Raw genomic sequence first — 23,710 nt, forward strand, 5'->3', positions numbered from 1 at the left:
ACGTCCTGACCCTTATGATTTAATAGTGGGTTTTCCAACTTATTGTGGTGTTTTTAATTAGAGTGTTTTATTATTTTGTTTTTAAAATCAAACGACTATTATGTGCGAGCGAGCTTTTTTTTTTAAAGTATCTGCAGCTAATCCTACTGAAGACGGCACAGTAGCCAGCCGCGTCGCTAGCGTCGCCTCGTTTCGCCTGCAAGAGAAGCAAAGGCGGAAATCGCAGTTGTTTCAGTTCAGGTTCTGTGCAGCGTGCTGTGAAATTATTTAGCACTGCAATGTTTCCTTCTGGTCCGGCTCCATCGTACGCACCGCGTAATGACGGCACATTTTCCGGCCTTATGAAAGCGCTGTACAATGACCCGTTCAAGTGGCAAGTGATCAAGAGCTGGTCCATGTTCTGCTTTGGCATCTACCTCGCGAGGGAATTCGGCGGTGTCGATCTCATGGCTCCATCGTCTCCACTGTGACCGCGAAAGAATGTGAAGTGGATTTTGCCTAGTGGCGCATAAGTAAGAAATAGATTAATTCTTTAGCGCTGCATGGCTCATAAGTAATTTATGCACCCCCCCCCCCCTTTTTTTTTTTTTTTCAGGAACGGCACCGCACCTTTGACTGCGGAGTCTATGCGAGGCGTGCCAGCACGGAGGCTAACTGCCATGATCATCTCATTCTGCCATCGCGTCATCCAAGGAGCGAATGTCCAAGATCGCAGAGCGGGTCCAAGATGCCCATTAGTTCATCCGCTGATGTCCATCTACTAGATTCCGAATAAATTATCGTATTCTTTGTTGCTTTCATCAATCCTGCGTGCTTCTTTTGATGTATCTGGAGTTGAGTATGTTTCGCCTGCCTGCCATTTGGTACACAATAATTTATAAACTTAATGTCATCTGTGCGATGTCTACGCATGCTTGTGGTAGCACCCAATGCAGCGCATTGGATGCTGCAAGAACGGGAATGACAGCACCTGGGGCCGGGTTTTTGCAGTTTGCGGCGCTATTTTAAGCACCAGGGTACTGGCAAGCTCGTAAACTGAACTGAAATATTCGCGATAATGAACTGTCGCAATGGTCATTCCAATCCGCAAAGCACGTGCAAGTTTGGCTGGTTGAGCAGTCAAAAGCGGAAGACGGAGCCGGCGTAGCTGTAATACACATACAAAAGAATACGGATATCGCGTCAGTCAAGAAAAGTCACGTGACGTCCACGCATGGCGTCGGCTACGCTTTGCGACAGTTTTTGTCAGAAAGGATATTTGAACTGCGTTTTTCTTCTGTTGTGCGTGTTTTAATCTAAGGTGGTGCATGAGTAAGGGTGAGTACACCAACAACGTTTACGCGCTGCACATGTCGCGCTGCCTGACAGTTTGCCAGCCGTGTAGTCGCCTGTGTGACGGCTACGTGCACAACGCTGTTCGGCGCTTCTTGATGTAGGCTTAACAGGTTTTCTTTCTGATTTCATAGTTTGTAGCCGTTTCTGCCGCTTTTACAAGCTCTGAGAATGTCGAGGCTCTTGTGGTTTAGCACTGCGGGCCATTTACGTGTGTGTGCTGTCAAAGGTGACTTTGCCATCTCGCGACCCAACGAGCGCTCTACGCACGCTAGGACGCTCGCGCTGTAGCGTAACTTCCAAATCCTTGCAAGTAGCTACTTGTTGCACTGTTCGCTAGACACGAATAACTCTAATTAGTTCATTACATAGGTGTTGATGCGCGACGAGCATATGACAAGCCCGAAGCAGCCTTTGTCATCGCAACGGCCGTTTAGCTCCCGCCATGAGTATTGACATCAAAACGAGCGCTGTCAATCAACATTCAAGTATGTATGCAAACTCCGCAGGCTGCGTTCCGTGTCACTGTTGTAACGTCTGCTTGCTATGTTTTGAAAGAACTCTGGACACTGCGCTTTTTGATTTAAAAGGTGACCAAAGGGCGCTCATATGCATTTCTTTTTTTATTATTATTATTACTGGAGGTTGGAGGGGTGGCTTTTGTAGCATGTTTTCATGAAACCCGTGTGGCTGCAGCGGTCGGTAGCGTTGCAACTGTTGCAACGGAGTCGGCGTGAGCGGTCTTTCAAACTATGTTGGGCGACCTGCCGTAGTCGTGCTCATTGATTTTGGCTCTTTTGTCCACAGAATAATGAATTAACAAGATGCAGGGAGCGGGGCGGAAGAAATTGGTCGAACTTAACGAACATCTGACCTGCGTTCTCTGCGGCGGCTACTTCGTTGATGCGACCACCATCATTGAATGTTTACATTCATGTAAGTTGCGCACAACTTTTTCTTGTGTTATTTGTGCTTTCTTCTCATTTTAGTCCGATGAGCGCAAAAATGAAATCGTTGAAGCCCAAATATTACGGCGCTTCATGTCAGCCTGGGACCCGGGAAGTTTTGAGTTGATTACCGCAGTCGCTCTACGATGACGCTTTCCTCATGAATTAGGCAATACTTGGTTGGTGTCGAAACAGTGCGAGGTCGGCGAGCCGTGTGGGGTTTCGTTATAGTTTCGGACTGTTGTTTCATTCAGCCGTAACAAATCTGAAAGACCACAGATAGGTCATTTCTTGTCCTTGGGCAGTGCAATTTGTGACATATTCGCCGCTGGATGCAGCCCTTACTTCACGAAACAGGCCTCTTTAGCCTTCTGTTGAATTGCGTTGAGCCATTTTCTTGAGCAATAAGGGTGTCTCCGGTGCTCTTCTTTATTTAGCTTCTTTTTTTGGTTTGGTTTATTGGGGTTTAACGTCCCGAAGCAACTCAGGCTATGAGGGACGCCGTAGTGAAGGGCTCCGGAGATTTCGACCACCTGGGGTTCTTTAACGTGAACTGACATCGCACAGCACACGGACCTTTAGAATTTCGCTTTCATCGAAATTCAGCCGCCGCGGCCGGGATCGAACCCGCGTCTTTCGGGTCAGCAGCCGAGCGCCGTAACCACTGAGCCACCACGGCGGGAGCTTCTTTTTTTAACCAGTGTTGTTTATATCAACTAAGAAAATTTAGGAATAGGATTGATTGATTGATTTAAAACATTTTTATTTGCTGAATATTCTTAGAACATGCGGGTGGGCCGCCTAGTCCCGTAGTCCACTGGCTGTTGCTGCTGCGCTGGCCCTCCCCACCAGCCAGTGCTGATGGTCAGGATCATCGCTGAGCAGAATAGCCTCCCACTGCTCCTCTGAGGGGTTTGGAATGGGGCCAGCTAAGGGATGTCATTACCTGTCTGACATTCTGGTGAATGTCACAACTTTTTATTGAGTTTTTTTTTTTAATGTGATGTTTAGTTCCTTTAGTGCACAGCTTTGCCAGACGTAAAGAGGCGTGAGTCCTATGTATTGCCAAAACCTTTTAATGTGGTTCGGAAATGGTTTTGGAGGACTTATTCAGGTAGATTGAATCAATGAAGGCAAAGCTTGTAGGCATAATTCTTAATTATTACGGTCCTTGGAGAACAGGGCTATTGCCCTCGAATGTATATTATCCCACCTTTGTCGTGACAGCATTGTTGTGACTGACGCAAGTCAAGAGAGTGTTGTCATCGGCTACCTCACTTGCTGTAATGCCATCTGCTGGCCTTGCCACGTAGTCTATTCCAGCAGAAAGTGCATGTCATTGTAGGTGATTTTACTTTCACAGCTTTAGTGTGGTGCATTGGATAATTTTTTTTTTTTTTTTCTGTGGGCCAAAGAGTTACTGAGTGATGAGACTGCTGAACTGTAAACAGAAAGTTTCCAGTTATATGCACTGCAAATTTTATTTGTTTATTTATCTACCGATACCACTGTCTGTCTGAGGCGTAGCTGGAATGATTACATAACAAACAGCACAGTTAAGCAACTCTTTCAAGAACTCCTTAAAAGGTAGTGCACGAAGTGACCTGTCCAGGTTCCATATTTCTACAGTATATGGAAAAACTGGGAACTTGAAATAATCCAGCGATGACCTGTACCTGTAGGGATCAAGGTTTTCTGACCCGCTATGGTGTCTCAGTGGTTATGGCACTCAGCTGCTGACCCAAAAGACACAGGTTCAATCCCGGCCGCGGCGGCCGAATTTTGGTGGAGGTGAAATTTTAGAGGCCCGTGTACTGTCTGATGTCAGGTCACATCAAAGAGCCCCAGGTGGTCGAAATTTCTGGAGCCCTTCACTACGGCGTCCCTTATAGCATGAGTTGCTTTGGGGCGTTCAACCCCAATAAACCAAACCAAGGTTTTGTGGATTGCATTGTTTGGGCTGCTTCACTGATGCGCGAGATTAATGCTTCTATACAGTGTACTATTTTATATAGCAGTTTAACTCATTTTCACGTACACTTGTTGGTCAGTGGCTGCAAAGCGAACTTGAGGATGTGATTATGGTGAAAAGCTGCTATCATAACAATATATATATCGAATCTCGGTTTTTTGAGGAGATTCTAACATGGCAGTGTCAAGTATAAGATCTGGCAATACTGCTGATGCACACTTGGATATGAACCTTTCTGAGGACACATAGGCTGTTTGCAGTCTTTGGTTAAATGCTTTAGCGTGCCAAGTTTACAAAGGGCTTTACCATAGGTTAGTGCTATGTCTCTTGCCATTTTAGGTGGTTTAGTTTTTTTGTGCTTTGGCCAAAGAGTGTCATGGCTTGAGGTATTTGAGGTGCAGTCAGAGACCCATTTTCCCAAAGACTTATCACCCCAGGTAATCTAAGGAGCAGGCCAGGGGAAAGCTTGTAGCCAACGTATCACTGCTGGTCACCTGGCAACACTGGGGGATCAAACCCGCATCTCCTGCATGTGGCCATTTTAGGTGAAGCATAAAGGTAACACCACTGTAATTAAATTCACTGACTTGAGCTTGGAATTTGCCATCGGAAAAGAATAGCAGTTCGCAATTGCTAGCAAGGTGCTGCAAGTTGTAAGGGAATAAGTCTACTTAGGGCAGTTAATGACTGCAGGTCCAGGTCATGAGAGTAAAATGACTGAAATAAGAATGGGGTGGGGGGCGCATTTGGCAGGTTCTCTCAGTTCATGAATGGCAGTTTACCAATATCCCTCAAGAGAAAAGTATACAACAACTGTATGTGGCCGGTACTTGATTATGGGGCAGAAATGTGGAGGCTAACGAATATGGTTCAACTTCAGTTAAGGACAGCGCAGCAAGCTATGGAAAGAAAAATGATAGGTGTAATGTTAAGAGACAGGAAGAGGTCAGAGTGGGTCAGGGATCAAACATGGGTTAATGACATCCTAGTCGAAATCAAGACGAAGAAATGGGTTTGGACAGGGCACATAATGCAAAGGCATGATAACTGATGGTCCTTATGAGTAACAGACTGGATTCTAAGAGAAGGGAAGTGTAGCAGGGAGCGGCAGAAAGTTAGGTGGGCTGATGAGATTAAGAGGTTTGCGGGGATAGGGTGGCCACAGCTGGCACGGGACAGGGTTAATTGGAGAGATATGGAAGAGGCCTTTGTCCTGCAATGGGCAAGATCTGGCTGGTAGTGATGACATTGACACTGTTTTATTAAAATTAGTAGTCATCTGCCAAGTTTCAAGTCATTCACAAAATTGTCAAAACATTGCATTAAGCTCCAGTTGATCATGAGAATTCGTAATCTCTGAACAGGCACGATTTATTGCTTGGACCACACTGTCAGTGTAAATTATGCTGAAAAGTTCTAGTTCGTAACCCTGTGCGGCACCAGAGGTAACTTCTACTGAACATGAATGAACGCAGTCAGAAGTGACAAGCTGTGGTCTGATGTTTAAGTAATCTGCCATCACTCAAGAGGTTTGGTTCTGTTAAATTTGACATTCAGTTTAAGAAGAAGCTTTTTATGATGCTATATCGAAAGCATAGAGTCAATAACTACGGTATCAAGCTGACAGTGGATGTTTAGAGTTGAAGTGACATCATGTGCGGTTTAGATTAGCAAAAGTTACCGTTCAGAAACTTACTCAAAACCTGAGCAGTGGGAGGCCACGTTGTGCTGCTCAGAACTTGAGAACCAAGGGCAGCTGGTTCAGTGGGCACAGCAAACAGCTAAGGCCGTAGGAGTCCCAACTAAGGGCCTTTCCCAGTTCGGAGAGTGCAACACCGTTTGTTTAATAAAGTGTTTTTCATCATCATCATCCCGGGAAAGCGTGCAGGAACTGTGAGAGAAAATATTACGCGACAGCGTATACAGCTTGTACGGTCAAAAGACGTTCAAGCTTAGTAGTAGTTGGTATCACATGTCGGAAATAATCGGGGACTGCGTAAAAAAATTCGTATCATGGTAATTTGTGGTTCTAGAGATTGATGACTGATTGGTGTGTGATAGGTGATAAGTTCGTGAAATCATTGTGATTAATGGATTAATTAAAGAAATAAAAAAATTGGAAAAGGGGGGTTCAAAGTTCTCGGAATGAAAAAGGAAATGCTTGATGATGGTAATTAAGAAAATTTAGAGTATAATTTATACTTGATCAATTAATTCGAGCTATTGAAAAAAATTAAAAATGCGTTCAGTGGTGTTTGCAATTGGCAAGCCGTCGCACCAAATGGGTGATGGCGTTCCGTGGACTCGCTGGCAGTGCTGCAGCACACTGTCGAGTTCCACTTTTTAAGGTGAAGCTTAAGTGTCCTCCAATTTTTGAGTAGTCAAGCACTGAACAGTGCTTGCTCAAGAACTTTGCAGCTTGCAGAAATTAATGCAGTTAACCTGTAATTTGAAATGATTTGCTTATTTCTGGATTTTGAATGCTGGCACAACATTTGCACATTTTCATAGGGAAAGCAGTGCTGTATCTAGCGATTTAAAAAAAAAATCAAGCTAAATAGTATGCAGGCCACTCTCGAGTTTTTTTTTTTTAACTTATCAGGTTACAGTTAGGTTACGGGGGGGGGGGGGGGGGGGGGCTGCATGACATCAGAAAGAGTTGGCACGGCGAACCAATGATAGCCCTTTGCATCTGACGTAACGAGTGCTGCGGGACTCGTTTCACGTGGATTTGGGCGAAAGCCTGGCACTGCTAGTCGCCCCGAGGCTTGTTTGTTTAAAATGTCCAGACCCTGGTCAATGGCCCTTTGAGAACAATTCCAGCCAAAGTGAAATGTTTTTTCAGTTGGTATCTACCTTGTTCTTTCAATACTTGTTGCTGCAACTAGATACAATGCCTGCTGTTTTCTTTCTTCACAGTCTGCAAGACATGCATAGTCAAGTACCTTGAGGTGCACAAAATGTGTCCTGTGTGCGATGTTCAAGTTCACAAGACACGACCACTTCAGAACATTCGGTAAGCAGTGATGGTGGTTTGGCAGTGTTTTCTCTTAACCTGTCATTGAGGCCTAAGTTCGTGTTGTATGGCCCACCTGACCTACAGTTTGGAAGATTATTTCCTTATGCAAGTGGGAGCTCTTCACTGCAATACATGAGATGTAGGGGTTCAGTTGTGAGCCTAACAGTGCTCAAATTTATGTATTTAGCTTTCAAAGAAATGAAAAAAGTTTATTTAATATTTATACAAGTTGAATGCTCTCTATGAAGGCGCATTGTTCTGCTTGCAAGTGGAAACCTCATCTGGTTCACTCTAAATGCACTGCAACTTGTATTGCATCATGCCGCCGCAGTGGCTCAATGGTTATGGTGCTCGGCTGCTGTCCCGAAGTGCACGGGTTCAATCCCGGCCGCGGTGGTCGAATTTCTATGGAAGCGAAATTCCAGAGGCCCGTGTGCTGCGCGATGTCAGTGCACGTTAAAGATCCCCAGGTGGTCGAAATTTCCGGAGCCCTTCACCACGGCATTTCTCATAGCCTCGGTCGCTTTGGGACGTTAAATCCCCATGAACCAAGCCATTGCAACTTGTATCGAGTATGATAGTACCTTTGTGCCGAAATGGGTGAAAATGTCAAAGCGTGTGTGTACTGTACAAATAAGAACCTTGAAATACTCTTATCTTTTTCAAAAACCCTAAGTGGTGCAAATTAATCCGGAGCCCTCGTGGCGTCCCCCATATCTAGGGGTTAGATTTTTGCGGTTTTTACTTTTTTGAAAATTTGGTTGACTTTTTCGGATTTTATTTCAAAATGCATTTTTTGGGGGGGAATGTTATTTTCGCCAAATGAATTAGTTTTTTTTTTGCGGTGATTTGATGTAGTAATCCTGTGTTGTCAAAAGGCTTTTAAAGTCTACTTGGTTGTTTTTGTCACCATCAAGAGATCAGTAATTAGTCTGCAATGGCGGTACTGGGAGCTCTGCTTGAAAAAAAAATTGCTATCGTCATTGAGAGTGACAAAAACACAAGTGGAAGTGTACTTCTAATGTAGGCATGTTATCGTCTGGTTGTCGAGTGCAAGGGTGGGAAATCACATGGTCTGATATTGATGACAGTGATGGAACTGCTGCTCAATCATCACGGTAGCCAAATTACGGACAATGATGCGATTCCTGCGCCGATTGCGCCAAACTGAGCCAGAAGGCAAAGCTTGCTACATGCTGCTACATTATGACAATATACCGGGTGTCCCAGCCAAATGTAACCAAACTTTTAAAAAAGGCGAAGTGTCCTAGTCCAGTGAAACCACCTCAGGGTTGTTCATAGTCGCGTGGCCTAGTCATGAGTATTTTTTTCGCTCTTCAAAGTTAATTAATCAGTTAAGTTTAATTAGCTAACTTTTTAATTATTAGCTTGAGGAAGAAAGTGTCAATGCAAACGTTTTAGACCACCTCGAAAAACCGCTAGTAGTGCGGTTTCAAAGTTACAATTTACGTAGCTTCATTTATTGGCCTTAAAAGAAAGTTGTCACGTGACCAGCTGCTCGCTCACTTCTCTGTCCCAATGTGCACCCAAAGTCTCATCGAGGAGAGGACTTCAGAAAAAATGGATTTTATTCTTTAAGGCGCGTCTTGGGATGTTGAAGTGGCACAGTTGTCATGTGAAAGCTTTTTCTTATTGTCCGGGTTATGGTTAAAGGCCGGTAAAAAATCTACTTTACTTAAATATTACTTTGCTGCAAATGTCTCAGTAAGCTGTTTCTCAAAGCGATCTACAACTTTTCCATTGACACTTTGTTCCTCAAGTCAATAATTAAAAAGATTGTTAATTAAGCTTAACTGATTAGTCAACCTTGAAGAACGAAAAAATAGTGCAGACTAGGTCACGCGACTCTAAACAACCCTCATTTGGTTTAAGACGGCTAGGACAACCCGTGTTTTTTAAAAGCTTGGTTACATTTAGCTGGGACACCTGGTATATGAGTACAGTCAAACCTTGTTATAACGGACACAGGTATTACGAATTATTGGCTGTATCGAACTGTTCCTAATTATTTTCAACAAACACATGAATTTCTTACTCTATATATTGAACACTGTCTGCCATAAAACGGGTATATAGAACTGCTTAGCACCAAGCTGTGCCCGGTTGGATGGCGGGTGGCAGGCTTTGCCTCACTACTCAGGTGTCCGTCGTGGAGTGGCAATCTTGTGGGCCATGGTTCACACTTTATCTTGTTTTGCAAACTGCGCCACAGGAGATATAGCGGTGAGAAAAGCTTGTAGCCAGGCAGTGTGCACCCGTTTGCTCCTCTCGCACCCGTCAGTAGTACCCTGGAGCCAGCAATGCGGTCAGTTGTAGCTTTCCAGCAGTCATTCTCTGTTCACTTTGGCTATCGTGGAGTGGAGGTGGCGAAAACGATGATAGCTTTCGTCCTGCCATCCGAGTTTTAACGCGATACCGTTAAAGGCCCCGTTACCTACAAAAACCGGCATCGGCGTTGTGAACAAAAAATGACGAGCATGAATCTGTTAGGTGGTGTCCAGAGAGCAACCTAGAAGGCAGGTGGGCCATCTAAGTCATGTGACCTTGCAGCGTCATCGCAACCTTTATATCAGAACTAAAATCGAAACAATATAAGGCATAAATGTAGTGGAACTGAAACTCCTTATTGAGCTTGAAATAAAGTGTTTGTTTCGAGAAATATAAGTACTGTTACTGAAATACTTGGCTAAGGGCTGCACTTTTAACTTGAATTTGACGGCTCTTGCTCTTAGCATTTTGTCTTGCTGGTGGTAACATTTTGGTTGGTTTTTAATAACATCATGCTGAAAATTCACGCTGATACAGACATGATATGTTTAGAGTATATTTCCGGTCTAGATTACTTTCAGCTCCTGGATTTTCTACTCTGATGTTTTCTAGTAATGTTCAGGTTTTGTATACTCATTGTTATCACCTTGCATATACCTTAAATATTGCTGCAGGCATTATTTTTGTACACATGTGGAATTTGTTTGAATGCACGCAGGTCAGACCAGACACTCCAAGACATAGTGTACAAGCTAGTTCCAGGCCTCTACAAGAGTAAGTGATGACTGCAGTTGATATGCCATGTGAATAATAAAACTGGAAAAAAAAAATTGTGATTGGGGATTTGTGGCCAGCTTTTATGTTGCATTGGAGTCGTAATGGCAGTAGTCAACCGGCTGCTGATTTCTGGCATGCACAGGATTTCACACTTTTATTTCTTTACTTCTTTTGCATTTAACTCCACTGCACTATTTGATTTTTTTTTGTTTTCTTCAATAAGCTAGGATGTCATTCTAATTTGACTCTACCATGCTATTAGACCTTGTAGATTGGATGAAACAGCATTTAGGTGAATTGTGTCATTTAGTTTTGCATAGCAAAAACTGAAAAAAGGGTTACATGATGAGCATGCACCTGAGGGCTACCATATTTACTCGCGTAATTTGCACACTTTTTTTCTTTGAATTAGGGCTTCAGAAAGGGGGTGCGCAAATCACACGGAGATTTCTCTAGCACTTCCTAAAAAACGCTCATAGCGCGCAATAAATACCGTATATTACCACCTATTTGTCAAGCCCCCAGCACACACTTCTCGCTGGGCAAAAAAAAAAAAAAGTTTACTCCAAATATAAGTCTATGCATACCCCTCCCCTCCCGCTCCGCCACATGTTATTAGTCACCCGTGGGATGCATGACAACGTGCCCACAGCTGAAAGCAATGAACGCTTAATGATACAATTGCAAAGGCAGCATTTGAGAGAAAAATGAAGGTAAAAGTTTACAAAACTGCACCCTCTCTTGCGGCCTGGCTGACCAGCAGCAAACTGAAGAGCAAACGGTTCGGTTGTTATGGATTCCGGTGCGTGATGGGAAGGACGCACTGCGATGTGGCTGTTGCTGCCATTATTGCTTTCCATTGCATTGTCATTACCTCCTTCATGGAATCGAATCAGTTGGTGCTGACTCATTTCCACTTGTATGTTGGGTACGTCTGAGGAAGTGGGGAATGTTATCAAGGCATTCAGGGCATGCTGGTTCGGGCGCCATTGTTTCGCACTCTCTCCCAAAAAAGCCGGTTGTTCTCGTTCCTCGTACGCATCAGGTATGACTTTGCCTGGCCTTGGCAGAGAGTGGCGTGGTGGCGTCCCCTCACCACTCACACCTTTTGCAGCCACAGATGGCGACACAGCCGCACCGATCTTCTTAAGCTTGCTTTGCACACACTTGCGTGCATGCTGGTGGTAGGGCGCAGCAAAGAGCATAAAATAAGAGTAAAATTTTTTAAGCATGAAATGCTTTTAGCTACCATTGTAGGCATGCCGCGAGTAATCTCTGTGCTTGAAAGGAGGGGAACATGGAGGTGGACCGGAATGAAGAGCGGCAAAACTTTCATTTAACCCGCCCCCGGCGCCTACGCACTGTGCTGCGGCTGGAGCAACGCATGCGTCAGCAGCGCGCGCCTTCTTGATCCTGTGGTGGTAAAGCTAGTATACGGTGCAAAGGAGCCTAAGTTCAGCCCTGCAGCCCATGAGGTGCACACACAGACCTGGTGCACCACATGGATTTGCGCTTGTTACATAATATGGGTGCTTGTGACACAGATCCTGTGGCATCATCCATCAGCAAGGCCAGCAACCAGCTCTGGTCGCGCGGGTCACGATACATAAAAAAAAACAGCAGAGAAAGCCGAGAGCACTGTCGCTCGCGAAGGAAAGCTTTGGAGAGAAAAGCGGCTGATCTGGAATGCTCTCGAGGCTTGCGTGGCTATCATCATCAATGAGCCGACCTAGAATGCGTTGCACCTTTTGCTGCAGTGCATTTCATGCTTACATATAATCTTGACGATGAGATAATCTGTGAATTTTTCTTAATATAAACCCGGGTAATAAATTAGGGGTGTGCAAATTACGCGACTGTATGTTAACATGAAGCACTGATGTGAAAATAAATACTCATTTTGTCAAACTGGTTTGTCTGTATGGCACTTTAGCGTAGACATTGTGTAGAGTGAAAGTGATGGAAGGTTGATTTGAATGTTTTGTTCTTTTGTACCGCAGCAGGGTACAGAACTGCATAGTGCGAACTTCTCTTTATGGTTTTGTTTCCCTGTATCCTAATGCAGATGAAATGCGAAGACGGCGACAGTACTATGCCAGCCTGCCTCCATCAGGTTAGTTGGGCCTTACGTGCCACCATGCATGAATTTATCTGAATACAATCTACTAGCCTTGGTGTTTATAATATGTTATAGCATTTCAGGTTAAAAATTCTTTTCGTCTTGCGTATGGTTATTCTTCAGTGTGGAAACCAAGTTTTAGCAAGTTTGTTGAGCTGCTAAAAGCATGCTTTTCATAATTTGTGTTTCCGTCCGAAAAAAATGTAGTGCAAAGTTTCTCTTGTGTTTAGATATTTAGAGGTTGCTTTCATAGTGGAGGATCATTTGCTATTTCAGACCACCGAGGGACCTCTCAGTGCTATCCTGTGGGCCATTAAAGGCCAGCGAACACAGTTGTTGCACTCCCTGTTGTCTCCCACAAGCTTAGTTCTAATGAAGTTTGTTACCCTACAGAACGTGCATCTCTGCTGCCGATATCCAGTGAAGGACGAGGGGACATCCAAAATGTGGAGCGGCTAATATTTAACTCTGAGGACCTGATCAGCGTAACTTTGGAGTACAGCGCACGGTGAGTAGACAGTGGATAGAAAAGAGATGAAGGGCGGTTTTGGGGGAGCGTTTATTGTGAGCACAGTTATTGTAGTAACGTTTATTGTAAGCACTTAAGTGACAGGAATGAAGTTCAGCTGCATTTCGATGCTTTGGAGGCATCAAGTGCTTACTTTCCATCAAGTGTTGGAAAACAAGTCGGTAGATGGCGGAGGAGATGCATGCCTTGACACACATTGCATATACATCTTGGTTTTTAGTTATGCACTTTTGACTTCAGTGGTGGCCACTTTCTATTTGCAGGGACATTCTGCCTATCAGGCCCCTTTTGTTGGGCCCTCCTCCACCTGAAAACCAAGAAAGTGTAAGTCGCATGCTGTGTGGAATTTACTGCTACATCAGCACTAGTGGAATTGTTAGCAGTGTGCAATTCTAAAGCATTGAAATTGTAAGGGCTGTGCACCATGGCCTGTTTTGCACACGGCATTGCGATGGGTATCACTTTGGCGAGGAAAAGGAAGAGTAGAGCAATGGACGCTGTGGCAGTGCTGCGCTATCACAGGTACAGGTGGTGGAGTGACGTGTCAATGATGACTGGTCACAGGTGATAGTAACAAGGTGCATAACTACGGGGTTTTAGCAACACTGCTATAACTGAAGGCAGTCGAGTGGTTGGAGGCAAGCTGACGCGCTATAGTACCTTGCCAGCTCAGGCACACTATGTGGCCTGTTTCAGTTTAACTTCGTATAATGGTGCATTCGGGTTATCGTTTTTGTCTGATTGGAAAATGTGAGTTTTGTTGGGTTTAGCTGGACTGCAAGTGAACTCCAATTACTGTATTTGCTCGTAGAATTTGCGCACCCCCAACTTTTTAGCCAAATTAAAAAAAAAAACGCATATTTTGTGCGCCGTGCTACGCAAGCGCGGTGCATACAGAGCAGGCTTTGGAAGATTGGCGCAGCTGCGTCACCGTGTGTGGCTGCAAAAGGTGGGTGGGTGGTGTAAAAAAAAAAAGTCTGTGATTCGGTTGTAAATTGCTTTCAGTAAAGAAAATTAAATTCTACGCTTTTTGCCCAGCTCGCTTGCACCAATGGTCGCTTTCCCATACAAACGGCTGCGAGAGCAAACTTCTGGTAACCTCTGGACCATGCGTCATGCCAGAATCCGAAACTACCGAACCGTTGCCTTTTCTGTTTGCCGCTTCTCAGCCGGGCCACATGTGAAAGGGGTAGTTGGGGGAGGGGCATTGTATTGCCGTGTGTTTCCATTTGCTCTGACTGCTGGCTTTGCGATTGTATCGTTCCACATTTATTGCTTTGAGCTGCGCCTGCACCGTCATGCCATCGCACCAGGAACTACATTACAGCATGGGTCGGGGGGTGAGAGGGTGCATCGACTTAAGTTCGGCATGAACTTTCATTTGGCCTGCGAGGAGCTGAAGTGTGGGGTCGACTTATGCATGGCAATATACTGTACACATTTTTCGTTCTCACTTTTATAGTTTTTTTTTTAGGGCGTGTTCGCTAAATCTCTGCGTACCATAAAAACGCGTGTATAAAACGAGGTTTTTTTCTGGATTGCAGCTTGTCAAATTTCTGCCTCGCATTATTTGTGGATCCAAAAATTTTCGACCAGAATCCGCAGTTCTGGTTCCATTATTATCGAGGGCCATTACCACCTTGCTTGGAGCGAGAGGAGGCGCTATCTAGAAGTGGCATAGGTCGGTAGTTTCGATTTTGACGCCAGGTCACTGCGCTGACCTGACCTTGCGATGCCCCAGCACGATTGCACCTCCCATGGTATCGGGGCCGTGAAAGCAGTCCTGGGCTGCTTTTAAAAGGAAAGTAATTGCAGCTGCTGAAAGCATTGGTACCGCATCAAGTGCTGCTACGTAGTGTGGACGAGGCAGGGAGAAGAGCTGCAGTTACTGCCGCCAGACATGGACCTCTCCAGCCACAGTGTGCAGTTGGTTGGCAGACACTTGGTCTAGCTTTCCTGCGGAGCTCACCAGTTGTATTTTAAAAAAATGCGAGATATCAAACATGCTGAATGGCACCGAAGACATGTTTCAGTGGTAAGATACCGTATAAACGCGTGTAGGGGCAGCACTTCTTTTTTTTCAGATTCGAGGGCCAGTTTTCGGGGTAAAAAAAAATAAAAAAATTTAAAGTGAAAACACACCAGTCAGGGAATGAACGGCATTTATTCTGCGTCTTAATTGTCACTCGCCGAGTATTTCGACTCTGAGCTGGTGCTGTGCTCTGGTGCACGCTCATCCCTAAAGAAGCCGCGCAGCACGTCCGCTGTCAACGCGTAGCCGTTGTTCCACACTTCCATCACATAAGAGAGCAGCTCTTCTTCCATTTCGGGAAACTCGCACTGCTTGTCTCGGAAAGCGGGCTTTTTACAGCTTGTGTTTCTCAATGCATCCTGGTTGCACCATCATCGGACGCACTCCTCGGCCGCGTCGAATTTCCTGCCCGCCGCACGCTTGCGTGTTCGAGAGCTAACTTCCAGCCGTGTAGCTATTAAGGCGCTTGCCCATCGTGCTAAAACTGCAAAGCTCGGCGGCAGCACATGAAAGCTACAACCACCACAACTACGGTGAGCACGCTAACACGCCACAAAAACAAACAAATGGCTGGAGCTGGCGATGCTGATGTCGATGTGAATGGCAGGAGGTCGCGGCGGAGAAAAAAAGTTTACGATAATGATGATGATGACCGCCACCTAGGGCGCCATCCATGGACGGCACTTGGAAGCTCCTGTGCACGTGCGTGGCCTTCGCGATCAAGCGCTCCGCAATCAAGTGCACTTTTGTTTGCAGCCTGAGCTGATCGTGGAGGCCACGGCGTGTGCATTTAGAAGCCTATTCCCACCTGGGTCGTGGAAAGTTCGGGTGCGGCCCTTACACGGATTTATTATTTTTTTTTAAACATTTCCTTCGGGAAAACTGGGTGCGGCCCATACACGGGTGCGGCCCTTACATGCGTTTATGTGGTATCTCTGACAAGGGCTTTTCGGAAGACAGTGCACGCGATGACGACGATCACTAAAGCACCGATTATGGCCACTTCCGAAGCGTCCGCACCTGAGCTTGTGCCAGAGCCAGTCTATGCATGCTTGCAGCGAAGGACAAGAGTAGGCATGAACGCGACACCCGATCTGTATCTGGCAGATATTTGGCACACGTGCTGCACGCGTCATATTCTTCACGCCGGCGTACACAAAAAATCGGGAATTCTGGAACGCCTTCAAGCTGACTGCCTTACTCGTATAATATGCGCATGAAACCCTTTTTTTTTTTTTTTGTCGTTCTTGCTATCTCCAAATTACACCTCTTATTATATGCGGGTCCATATTTTATGCAGGCTTTTACAGTAATTTGCAGTTTGTGCACCCCCTTTTTGAAGTCTTAATTTTAGGAAAAAAAGTGCGCACATTATATGCGGATGAAAACTTTTTTTTTTTTCGTTCTTGCTATCTCCAAATTACACCTCGTATTATATGCGGGTCCATATTTTATGTGGGCTTTTACAGTAATTTGCAGTTTGTGCACTCCCTTTTTGAAGTCTTAATTTTAGGAAAAAAAGCGCGCAAATGACAGTAAATATGGTAACTGGAAGTTCAAAATGAGTGATTTCAAATTAGCAGTTATAGCATACTTTTTATTGGTTGTTCTACCAAAGCATAGGCTGTAGCTTAATGTTTAGTCTTGCAGACAAATTGAAGCTAATGCCACAATACGAAAACAGCATCAAAAATGAAAAAAAAAAAAAAACAGAAAAAGAGCTTGCATTTTCAGTGCTAACAACTAAGTCAGCACAAAAAAACAGCAGCCTCAGTTGTGAGCTTCTGTGTAATGAATGCCCCTCCTTTGCAGCCCCCAGGCAGTCGCCGCTACCTCCTCTGCCCCGGTGGTTTCACAGTTGGCCATCTCAAGAAGTTTTTGAGGGCAAAGTTTGGGCTGGCCAAGAACCATGAGGCAAGTATTGCAGTGGCAACTTTAGCACCACCAGTTCGCATTTTGCTTGGTGCCAAGTTGTGTACTGGCTTAGGAGGTAAAATGTGGTGCCTGGTTTCTTTCTGAATGCACTTAACCTAGTTGCCATGTCTCTTAAGAGCCTCTTCAATTTCTATTCAGCATCATGCAGTTCAGTGACGGCTACAGTAAAAATAGCTCATTAATTCAAACTGCACGGGGGCGCCAACACAGTTTGAATTGTTCGAAGTTTGAACTGACGAAAATTAACCAAAGTTTCGAACGGCCGTATTGGAGCCACGAACAGTGTGCGGCTGACTGTGTTTCCGTCCAAGGAGCAAGTCGACAGTGTGTTGACATTCACACTAGCAGGCACGACTTGCGGTTCACTTTCCCATCTCCATTCATTTCCAAGGCACTCTGCTGATCGGTTTGTCAGTTTGCGACCTCAAGTTGCAAAACCGATCGGCGGTGGTTTTTCGATCGCTAATTTTTGGGGATGTCTTATTTCAATAACAGTCCAGTGTCAACTTCACACCATTTAAATCATCTCTTCAAGTGTTTTGGTCAAATGTTTAGGGGATTCCCCCAAGGTAGCCGTATGGCTGCGCTTGGGTGGATGCCATTGAGTAATTACTTCCTTATTGGAGTGTTTTGGCATCGTATTTGCTGTGGACAAACATTTCTAAATACCAACAGTATGGCACACCAGGTCGGCTTAACTGTGGTGATTGCTGCAAACCCACTGGTTACGAGTGCGACCAGCGGCACAGAAATGCTGTGTGGAGAGCACAAGAAAGGCGAGGTGAAGATGTACAGCAAACTTCAGCTCCTATCCAATCATTTCATGAGTGCCAGCAGCTCTGCGATGTCTCTGATCGGAGGCTGTGCACTGTATCGCTGAACCTATGCACTGTTTGCACCATCCCTAGCGCGTGGATGGAGGTCATGCGCTTTGTTGCTGCCGATGAACGGGAGAACACCCCCCTTCCGTCCGGATTCTTGTGCCATTGTGGCCTTCTCCACATCACCAAAGAGGTGGCGCAGCTCGCAGGTGCCTTGCTCTGAAGGCCATGTAGTTTCTACTGGTGGTGAAAGTGATTTGTGTTGGAATTCATGGGCTATATAATGCATAGACTTCAATGGGGCATGAAAAGACCAAGTTGTATGGTTTAGGGATTCAAAGTGATTCAAAAATTGAAATTAATGTCTGAATTAATGAGCTTTCATTGTATTTAGCTTCTTGGAGTAATTGCTGCCAAGCTTCCTTTCCACCTTGTCTCCAGAAGTTACTATACCTGAAAAACGTGTATAATATTTGGTCATGTGATGGTGACTACAAGTAGGCCAAACAACCAGGCATGCGTCCAGGCAAGGCAAGGCTTCAGAAGCAATTTCTTTGGTGAACTTGTGCATTAAAAGAAAGGAGCACAGCAGCAGCACAGCAGTAGAGGCGCAAGCTGGGATTGAAATACTCACAGTTGTCGGCCTCGCTCTAGAAAGAAGAAATAACTGATCATCTTTCCAGATCATCTGAGTCATTTTGGTTATTCAGAATCAAACTAGTGCCATCTAAATAATGTGCACGATATAGCTCGCCCACGTTGTGGGGTTTTAAATGGGGAGATAAATACGTATTCCCCGTTTAACTTGGCTAACCCAGTTCAAAACCGCGCGGACCCCACCCCGTGGTCGCGTACGCTACCGAGCGCTCGCCGACCACGGCGGGCCTTGCTCTGCGGGAACAAAGGAACGACACAATGGCTGACACAAACAAGGCATTTATTGCTATAACAACAATAACGCCATCTAGCAACAAAATACACTGAGGAATCGAGGATGTCCGGCTCACCAGCACGGCTACGAGCGAACGTTCGCCCACGGTAGGGCAGGGGAAAAACTCCGAGGCCGGACGGGACGAAGTGAGGGGAACATGTTTGGGAACGCCAGGTGAGGGGAACGCCATCCGTGGCGCTGGTGTCGCTGCGACGCGAGCGCCCTCCCCTGTTAGTTAAAGTACCAAACTGAGAAGAGTGCGTTTCGGGGGAGCTAACTACAGTTCGAGTGCATTGCGGGAAAGCGAACCACAGGGGACGAACGAGTGCGTCCCCACAACGTGCAAATGGGAAATGATGAGGCAACGTACTTCTGGCAGCACCCTGAACACTGCTTGAAAAAGCGAACATACCACAATGTTGTAACAATCTTTTTCCTGGATAGCTAACTAGGCCGCTCAGTGCTGATTGTGAATGCAATGGGTAAGCACTGCAAGTGCTGTCCTGTTCTTGTTGTCCTGTTCTAGGCAGCGCAGTCTCAGTGAAAACTCTTGGGTGAAAGCTAGGGTGGTTTATAATGCATGCAAGGGGAGAAAAATTGCGTTTTGATAGCAAATGTAGCTCTTGCATTTATTATGCAAATACGTCTACATTTCCGGAGTACTGTGAAAATCGTGCTGCAGTGCTGATTTTAAAACGGCGAAAGACCAGAGCTGACATATTTTTGGAAAATTAAAGTTCCTGAGCTATCCAGTCCAATCTGTCAATGTTCTGGCCTGATTTCACAACAACGAAGCTTTCATTTCAGCGAAATTTTTTGCGGGTCCCATGAATTTTGTTGTAGCAGGATTCAACTGTTATTATTATTACTAATACTTTATCAGTGACCACTGCTGTTTTAACATGCAGAAGCCTTGCAGAATATGCTATGCAGCGTCGTATAGTACTATATCGTATGGCATAGCTGTGCAGGTTATTCTTTGCAGTGTCTAATGTTGCTCTTCTTTTTTTGTGGGCACAGGTGGATGTGATGTACATGCACGACCATCTCGTGGATGATTATACTCTCATAGACCTTGCCTATATTTACTCCTGGCGCAGGGTAAGGGTGTCTTTAGATTCTATCTTCTGTTGTTCAGTTTTGGCCTTCTGGTGACGATGATTAAGAATTTTTTTGGTGTGATGCACCTTTGGCCAAAGAGTGTCAAACGCTTGGTGTCTGGTCGACTCGGGTCCACAGTTTTGGTGCTTGTGAACTGCAGCACAGTGAAGGAATAGAGCTAGCAACAGAAGAGAAAGTGTGTTCTAATAGCATATGATCTTTTGGTTAAAGCTTATGAAATAATAAGTGTTCAAGATGGGAGGGGAGTAAACGGCAGTGTGCACACTGCAAATTACAACATATGGATTTGTGTTTCTAAATTGCCCTTGCGACTTGTGAGTGTGAAATGCAAAAATACATTTGCTTTTTTTTTCCTAGTGGACTGTGGTGAAGTAGTATATTGGGATAGATAGGGTGCCAGTGTGTGCCATGCATTGCTGTCGAGCTGCTATTGGGGACGGTGTTCGGCCTTTAAGGTGGCACTGTACTTCCGAATAAATCGCCGAATAAAAAACAAAGTGGCTCGTCATTCAGGTCCATGTCGTGCATGTAGCGTACGAGAACATAGCTTCCAAACCACTGCACCTTGCAATTCCTCCTGATGACAAATGCGAAGCTTACCGCACTCTTCACCAGTGCTTGGCGTTGCCCTTCAGGGCATGCATTTTTGATGGCCGCATCTGGGAAAAGTTTTTGTCAGCATTCCATATTTCAGATATTTATTTATTTATTTATTTACATATCTATTTTTGCTGTTTTGAGCAGCCACGTTATTTTCTTTTAAGGAAGTGGTGGAGGCTTGGAGGCGCTCATGCAAGGAGCAATGGTTTTCGGCTGCAGGGCCTAAAGCCCCTTGATCTTGAAAGTAGCGACACTCTCCTCCACTCCCATGCTGACCTGCTTGATTGCCCTCGCCTGCCGGCTGTGCGCAGTATGCTTTCAAGGCCATCGCGCACTTGCTGGGCCAATGTGTTCACTGGCGCCTGTGAACGCGCCTTAAGTTTACACTTTTTTCCCCGCTCTGTTACTGAACTCTACCACTAGAAAGTGATGCGACATGCTCAACTCTACCACGAGCCGCATTTATTCCTTTTCTCGTTTGTCCGGATTGTCCAGAAAGCGAGTGTCCATATAAATTATGCGTAAACGCATTGAAAAGCTTGGTCCCTGAAAAAGTTGTCTATAATTCGAGTCATCCATATTAACAGGGGACGACTGTATAGCATTTTATCTGCTAATGCATAGCATCAGAACTTCCGTGTCACAAAAAAAAAAAAAAAGGCGGCAGTGTTGTCTGAAGCTGGCACCTTCTGCGGTTGACAGGTGGCAAAGTGGTGAGAGGAAAACCCCCTCTCCACTGTAGGGGAGAAGGAGAGGCCATAAGATGGCTGCCACGAAAGTATTGAACTTTTGCAATTTAATGAGGTAACACAAGATGCGACTAGTGTTTTGTACAGAGGACCAGAAGGATAAGTTTTGGGAACTGTTATTTATGCATTGCCTCATTTGCATTTGTGTTTCTGCTGTGCATTCAGAAACTGTAGTACAGAAGTATTGTGTGAGGTTTCTTGTGCCTTTTAGAGTGAGCTGAAATAGCAGTAGGTTTAATTTGCATTGCGAGTAGCTGCTGGTGCACTAACACGGCTGTCCTGTGGGCTGTCTTGCCACACTTTAAATTGCTAGCAGTGTTGTTGAAAGGCATGTTGCATGCAAGTCAGACTTGTGTTTACCATTTTTATTTCGTGTTCCAGAACACTCCCATGCGGTTGTTGTACCGGTTTCCTGAGCTACCACCATCGCTTGTAAGCTCGGGATCAAAAGCCGATGATGTGGTACCAGTACCGCCAGACGAAGGAAAAAGCATTGTCATCACAGCCCCGCCATCCCAGCAGGCTGTTGCTAGCCTGCCGACCGGTGCTGTGCCCAGCAGAAAAGGCAGCATGCCTTCGAGTGACACCAGTGCTAACAACAACACAGTGCATGCTGTTGCTGGCCATGTGGACACCAATGGTGCTAGCCACGGTGTTGAGGACCACGCCAGTGCTCGCCACACAAATTCTGGGTGCTCCCATGTTGTCGCTTCAGTCAGCAACAAAGACAGTGCTGTTGTGAGTTCTGCACCCAGCTCTCGGCAGCCGGAGAAGCCGAACATTGTGAACAGTGAAAATTCTGGATCAAAGCCACCTGTTCAGATTCGTCCAAACAAGCTTCCAGAGCCTGCAAGCCCCAAACAAGGTGTTGTAAGTCAGCCTGGCAATGCCAGCAGTGCTTCTCCTGCAAGAAATGTACAAAGTGCTAAACTTCCACCGAGCGTCAACCGTGCACCATGTTTACCTCGTGTTGCATCAGGTGCCCGGACCAGTGTTGAACAGAAGATGCTCCCACCCACCCTGGCCAGTGCCAACCAGCCAGTGGCTCACCCTTGCCACACAATTGGTGCCAGCCCACCAGCTAGTCGAGTTGTGACTGGTGGACAGAGACCAAGCAGCAAAGCACCTGTGTTCTCCAAGATGCCACCGCTGTCTCATCGCAAGAACGGTTTGTCAACAGCAAACGGTGTGCATAGCAATTTAAGGCTCATTCTGCCCGCACCAGCTAAGGCTAATGGTGTCACGGACAGCACTGACATGCCACCAAAAAACTCAAAGGCGAACATTCGGCCGAGTGACAGCCCTAGCAGTCCAGCCAAGCGACCACGCTTGGACACTCGGCCTGGCAAGGAGGCAGCAGTGTCATGACCTTGGACTCCTGTGAGGAGCGCATGTACATAGTAAGCACAGCGAGGCTACTTCAAAGCAGGCCAGGTCCAGTGGAGAGAGTGTTCTTTGCAAGGGCATGTGCAAGCATGCAGTAAACATTTAGCCACTTGTTTTCAGTCTGTGCTAGTGCTGAAAAGGGGCCTAGTTTGTTTTTGAATAGTAGCACCACGTCAGGAGTGAAAAATGCTGGTGCTGCTAAATGTGTCATAACTGTCAGTTTTGTACTCCATGCATCATATTTTTGTAAACTGCAGGCAACTGTAGCTGAACGGGATGTTCAGTTGGCTTAGCTCCCCTTTTGTTTTTCTTTTCTTCCATATTGAACTGCAAAGGGACGCCAGTAGAGGCTGGAAAGCATTATGATTTAGGCTAATAAAGATTAGTTGCCACCTTACTTTCGACAGGAAAGCTTAGTTAGCACAATAAAAAATCAGTTGTTCATATTTGCAAGTTCATTTGCACCATGTTGTGTTGTTTGAAATGGCTGTCATTGAAAGTGTTACTGGATGTGGTCCTGCTTTGAAGTAGTGTTGCACTCTTATTTATTACTTGGGGCCACTGCAACAAGAGAGTTAAAGCAGTGCCTTGGACTATGTGAAGCAGCCCTAGCTGTCTCATCCTGCATAAAACGCAGGGAGCACGCACGGACTATGCCACACCCAGAGCTTGTCACAATCGCAAGGCACACAAAACCTTGTGCTGCATATTGTGTAACATGGCTGTGTTATACAAGTTGAGATGTGTATTTTTGCACTATATCAAGGCACTTGTATAGAGGACTTGTACAGAAATAAAAGTCACCAGTGGTGCTTGCACCATCAACATTTTTGATAAGCAGTGCTGTGTGCCATAGCTCCTTGCTGTTGCATTTTTTCACAGAGGTGATGTGTTGCTCCTGAAGGCATCTAAGAACTCCTGTGGGATTTTTTTCTTTTCTCCATGTCCTGTGTGGTAGTCTAACCCAGAATTATCGGAACTTGAAGGGAATCACGAGATAGGTCGATATATTGATAATTCATTCTATCGAAAATTACAGTAGATAAACTTTTGTGTAACTTAGAAGCAAGGATAGATTACGCCCACGCCAGCGATGCACTTCTTGCCACAGTGCGCCGCCCACTGGTGTGCTGGCAACGCATTGCTCGCT

General features: G+C 45.5%; 2 protein-coding genes across 3 annotated transcripts; both read left to right on the forward strand.

Moving 5' to 3' along the window:
* The first annotated feature begins 172 nt into the window (after positions 1 to 172).
* LOC149341826 (uncharacterized) lies at positions 173 to 804 on the forward strand. Its single transcript, XM_089542027.1, has 2 exons — positions 173 to 512; positions 596 to 804. The coding sequence occupies exon 1, from the start codon at positions 279 to 281 to the stop codon at positions 468 to 470; it is 192 nt and encodes a 63-aa protein (XP_089398153.1). The 5' UTR covers positions 173 to 278; the 3' UTR covers positions 471 to 512; positions 596 to 804.
* A 385-nt stretch (positions 805 to 1,189) lies between these two features.
* On the forward strand, positions 1,190 to 23,400 carry LOC149341827 (polycomb complex protein BMI-1-B-like). Of its 2 annotated transcripts, none has more exons than XM_089544055.1 (10): positions 1,190 to 1,317; positions 2,140 to 2,268; positions 7,171 to 7,267; positions 10,278 to 10,333; positions 12,402 to 12,449; positions 12,849 to 12,963; positions 13,248 to 13,308; positions 16,829 to 16,930; positions 19,724 to 19,804; positions 21,556 to 23,400. In XM_089544055.1, the coding sequence occupies exons 2-10, from the start codon at positions 2,157 to 2,159 to the stop codon at positions 22,540 to 22,542; spliced, it is 1,659 nt and encodes a 552-aa protein (XP_089400181.1). In that variant the 5' UTR covers positions 1,190 to 1,317; positions 2,140 to 2,156; the 3' UTR covers positions 22,543 to 23,400. The 2 variants fall into 2 exon arrangements, with proteins under 2 accessions (XP_089400181.1, XP_089400182.1); XM_089544056.1 differs by lacking the exon at positions 1,190 to 1,317 and adding an exon at positions 1,827 to 1,922.
* The last annotated feature ends 310 nt before the right edge of the window (positions 23,401 to 23,710 follow it).

The sequence above is a fragment of the Amblyomma mixtum genome, chromosome 5, assembly GCF_055824585.1.
Source record: "Amblyomma mixtum isolate Tamu chromosome 5, ASM5582458v1, whole genome shotgun sequence".
Classification (NCBI taxonomy): Eukaryota; Metazoa; Arthropoda; class Arachnida; order Ixodida; family Ixodidae; genus Amblyomma; species Amblyomma mixtum.

Coding starts and splice junctions, on each gene's coding strand:
- LOC149341826 (XM_089542027.1), top strand. CDS start 279: ATGTTTCCTTCTGGTCCGGCTCCATCGTACGCACCGCGTAATGACGGC.
- LOC149341827 (XM_089544055.1), top strand. CDS start 2,157: ATGCAGGGAGCGGGGCGGAAGAAATTGGTCGAACTTAACGAACATCTG. Junction 12,964..13,247: donor ACTTTGGAGTACAGCGCACG/GTGAGTAGACAG, acceptor TTCTATTTGCAG/GGACATTCTGCCTATCAGGC. Junction 13,309..16,828: donor CACCTGAAAACCAAGAAAGT/GTAAGTCGCATG, acceptor CCTCCTTTGCAG/CCCCCAGGCAGTCGCCGCTA.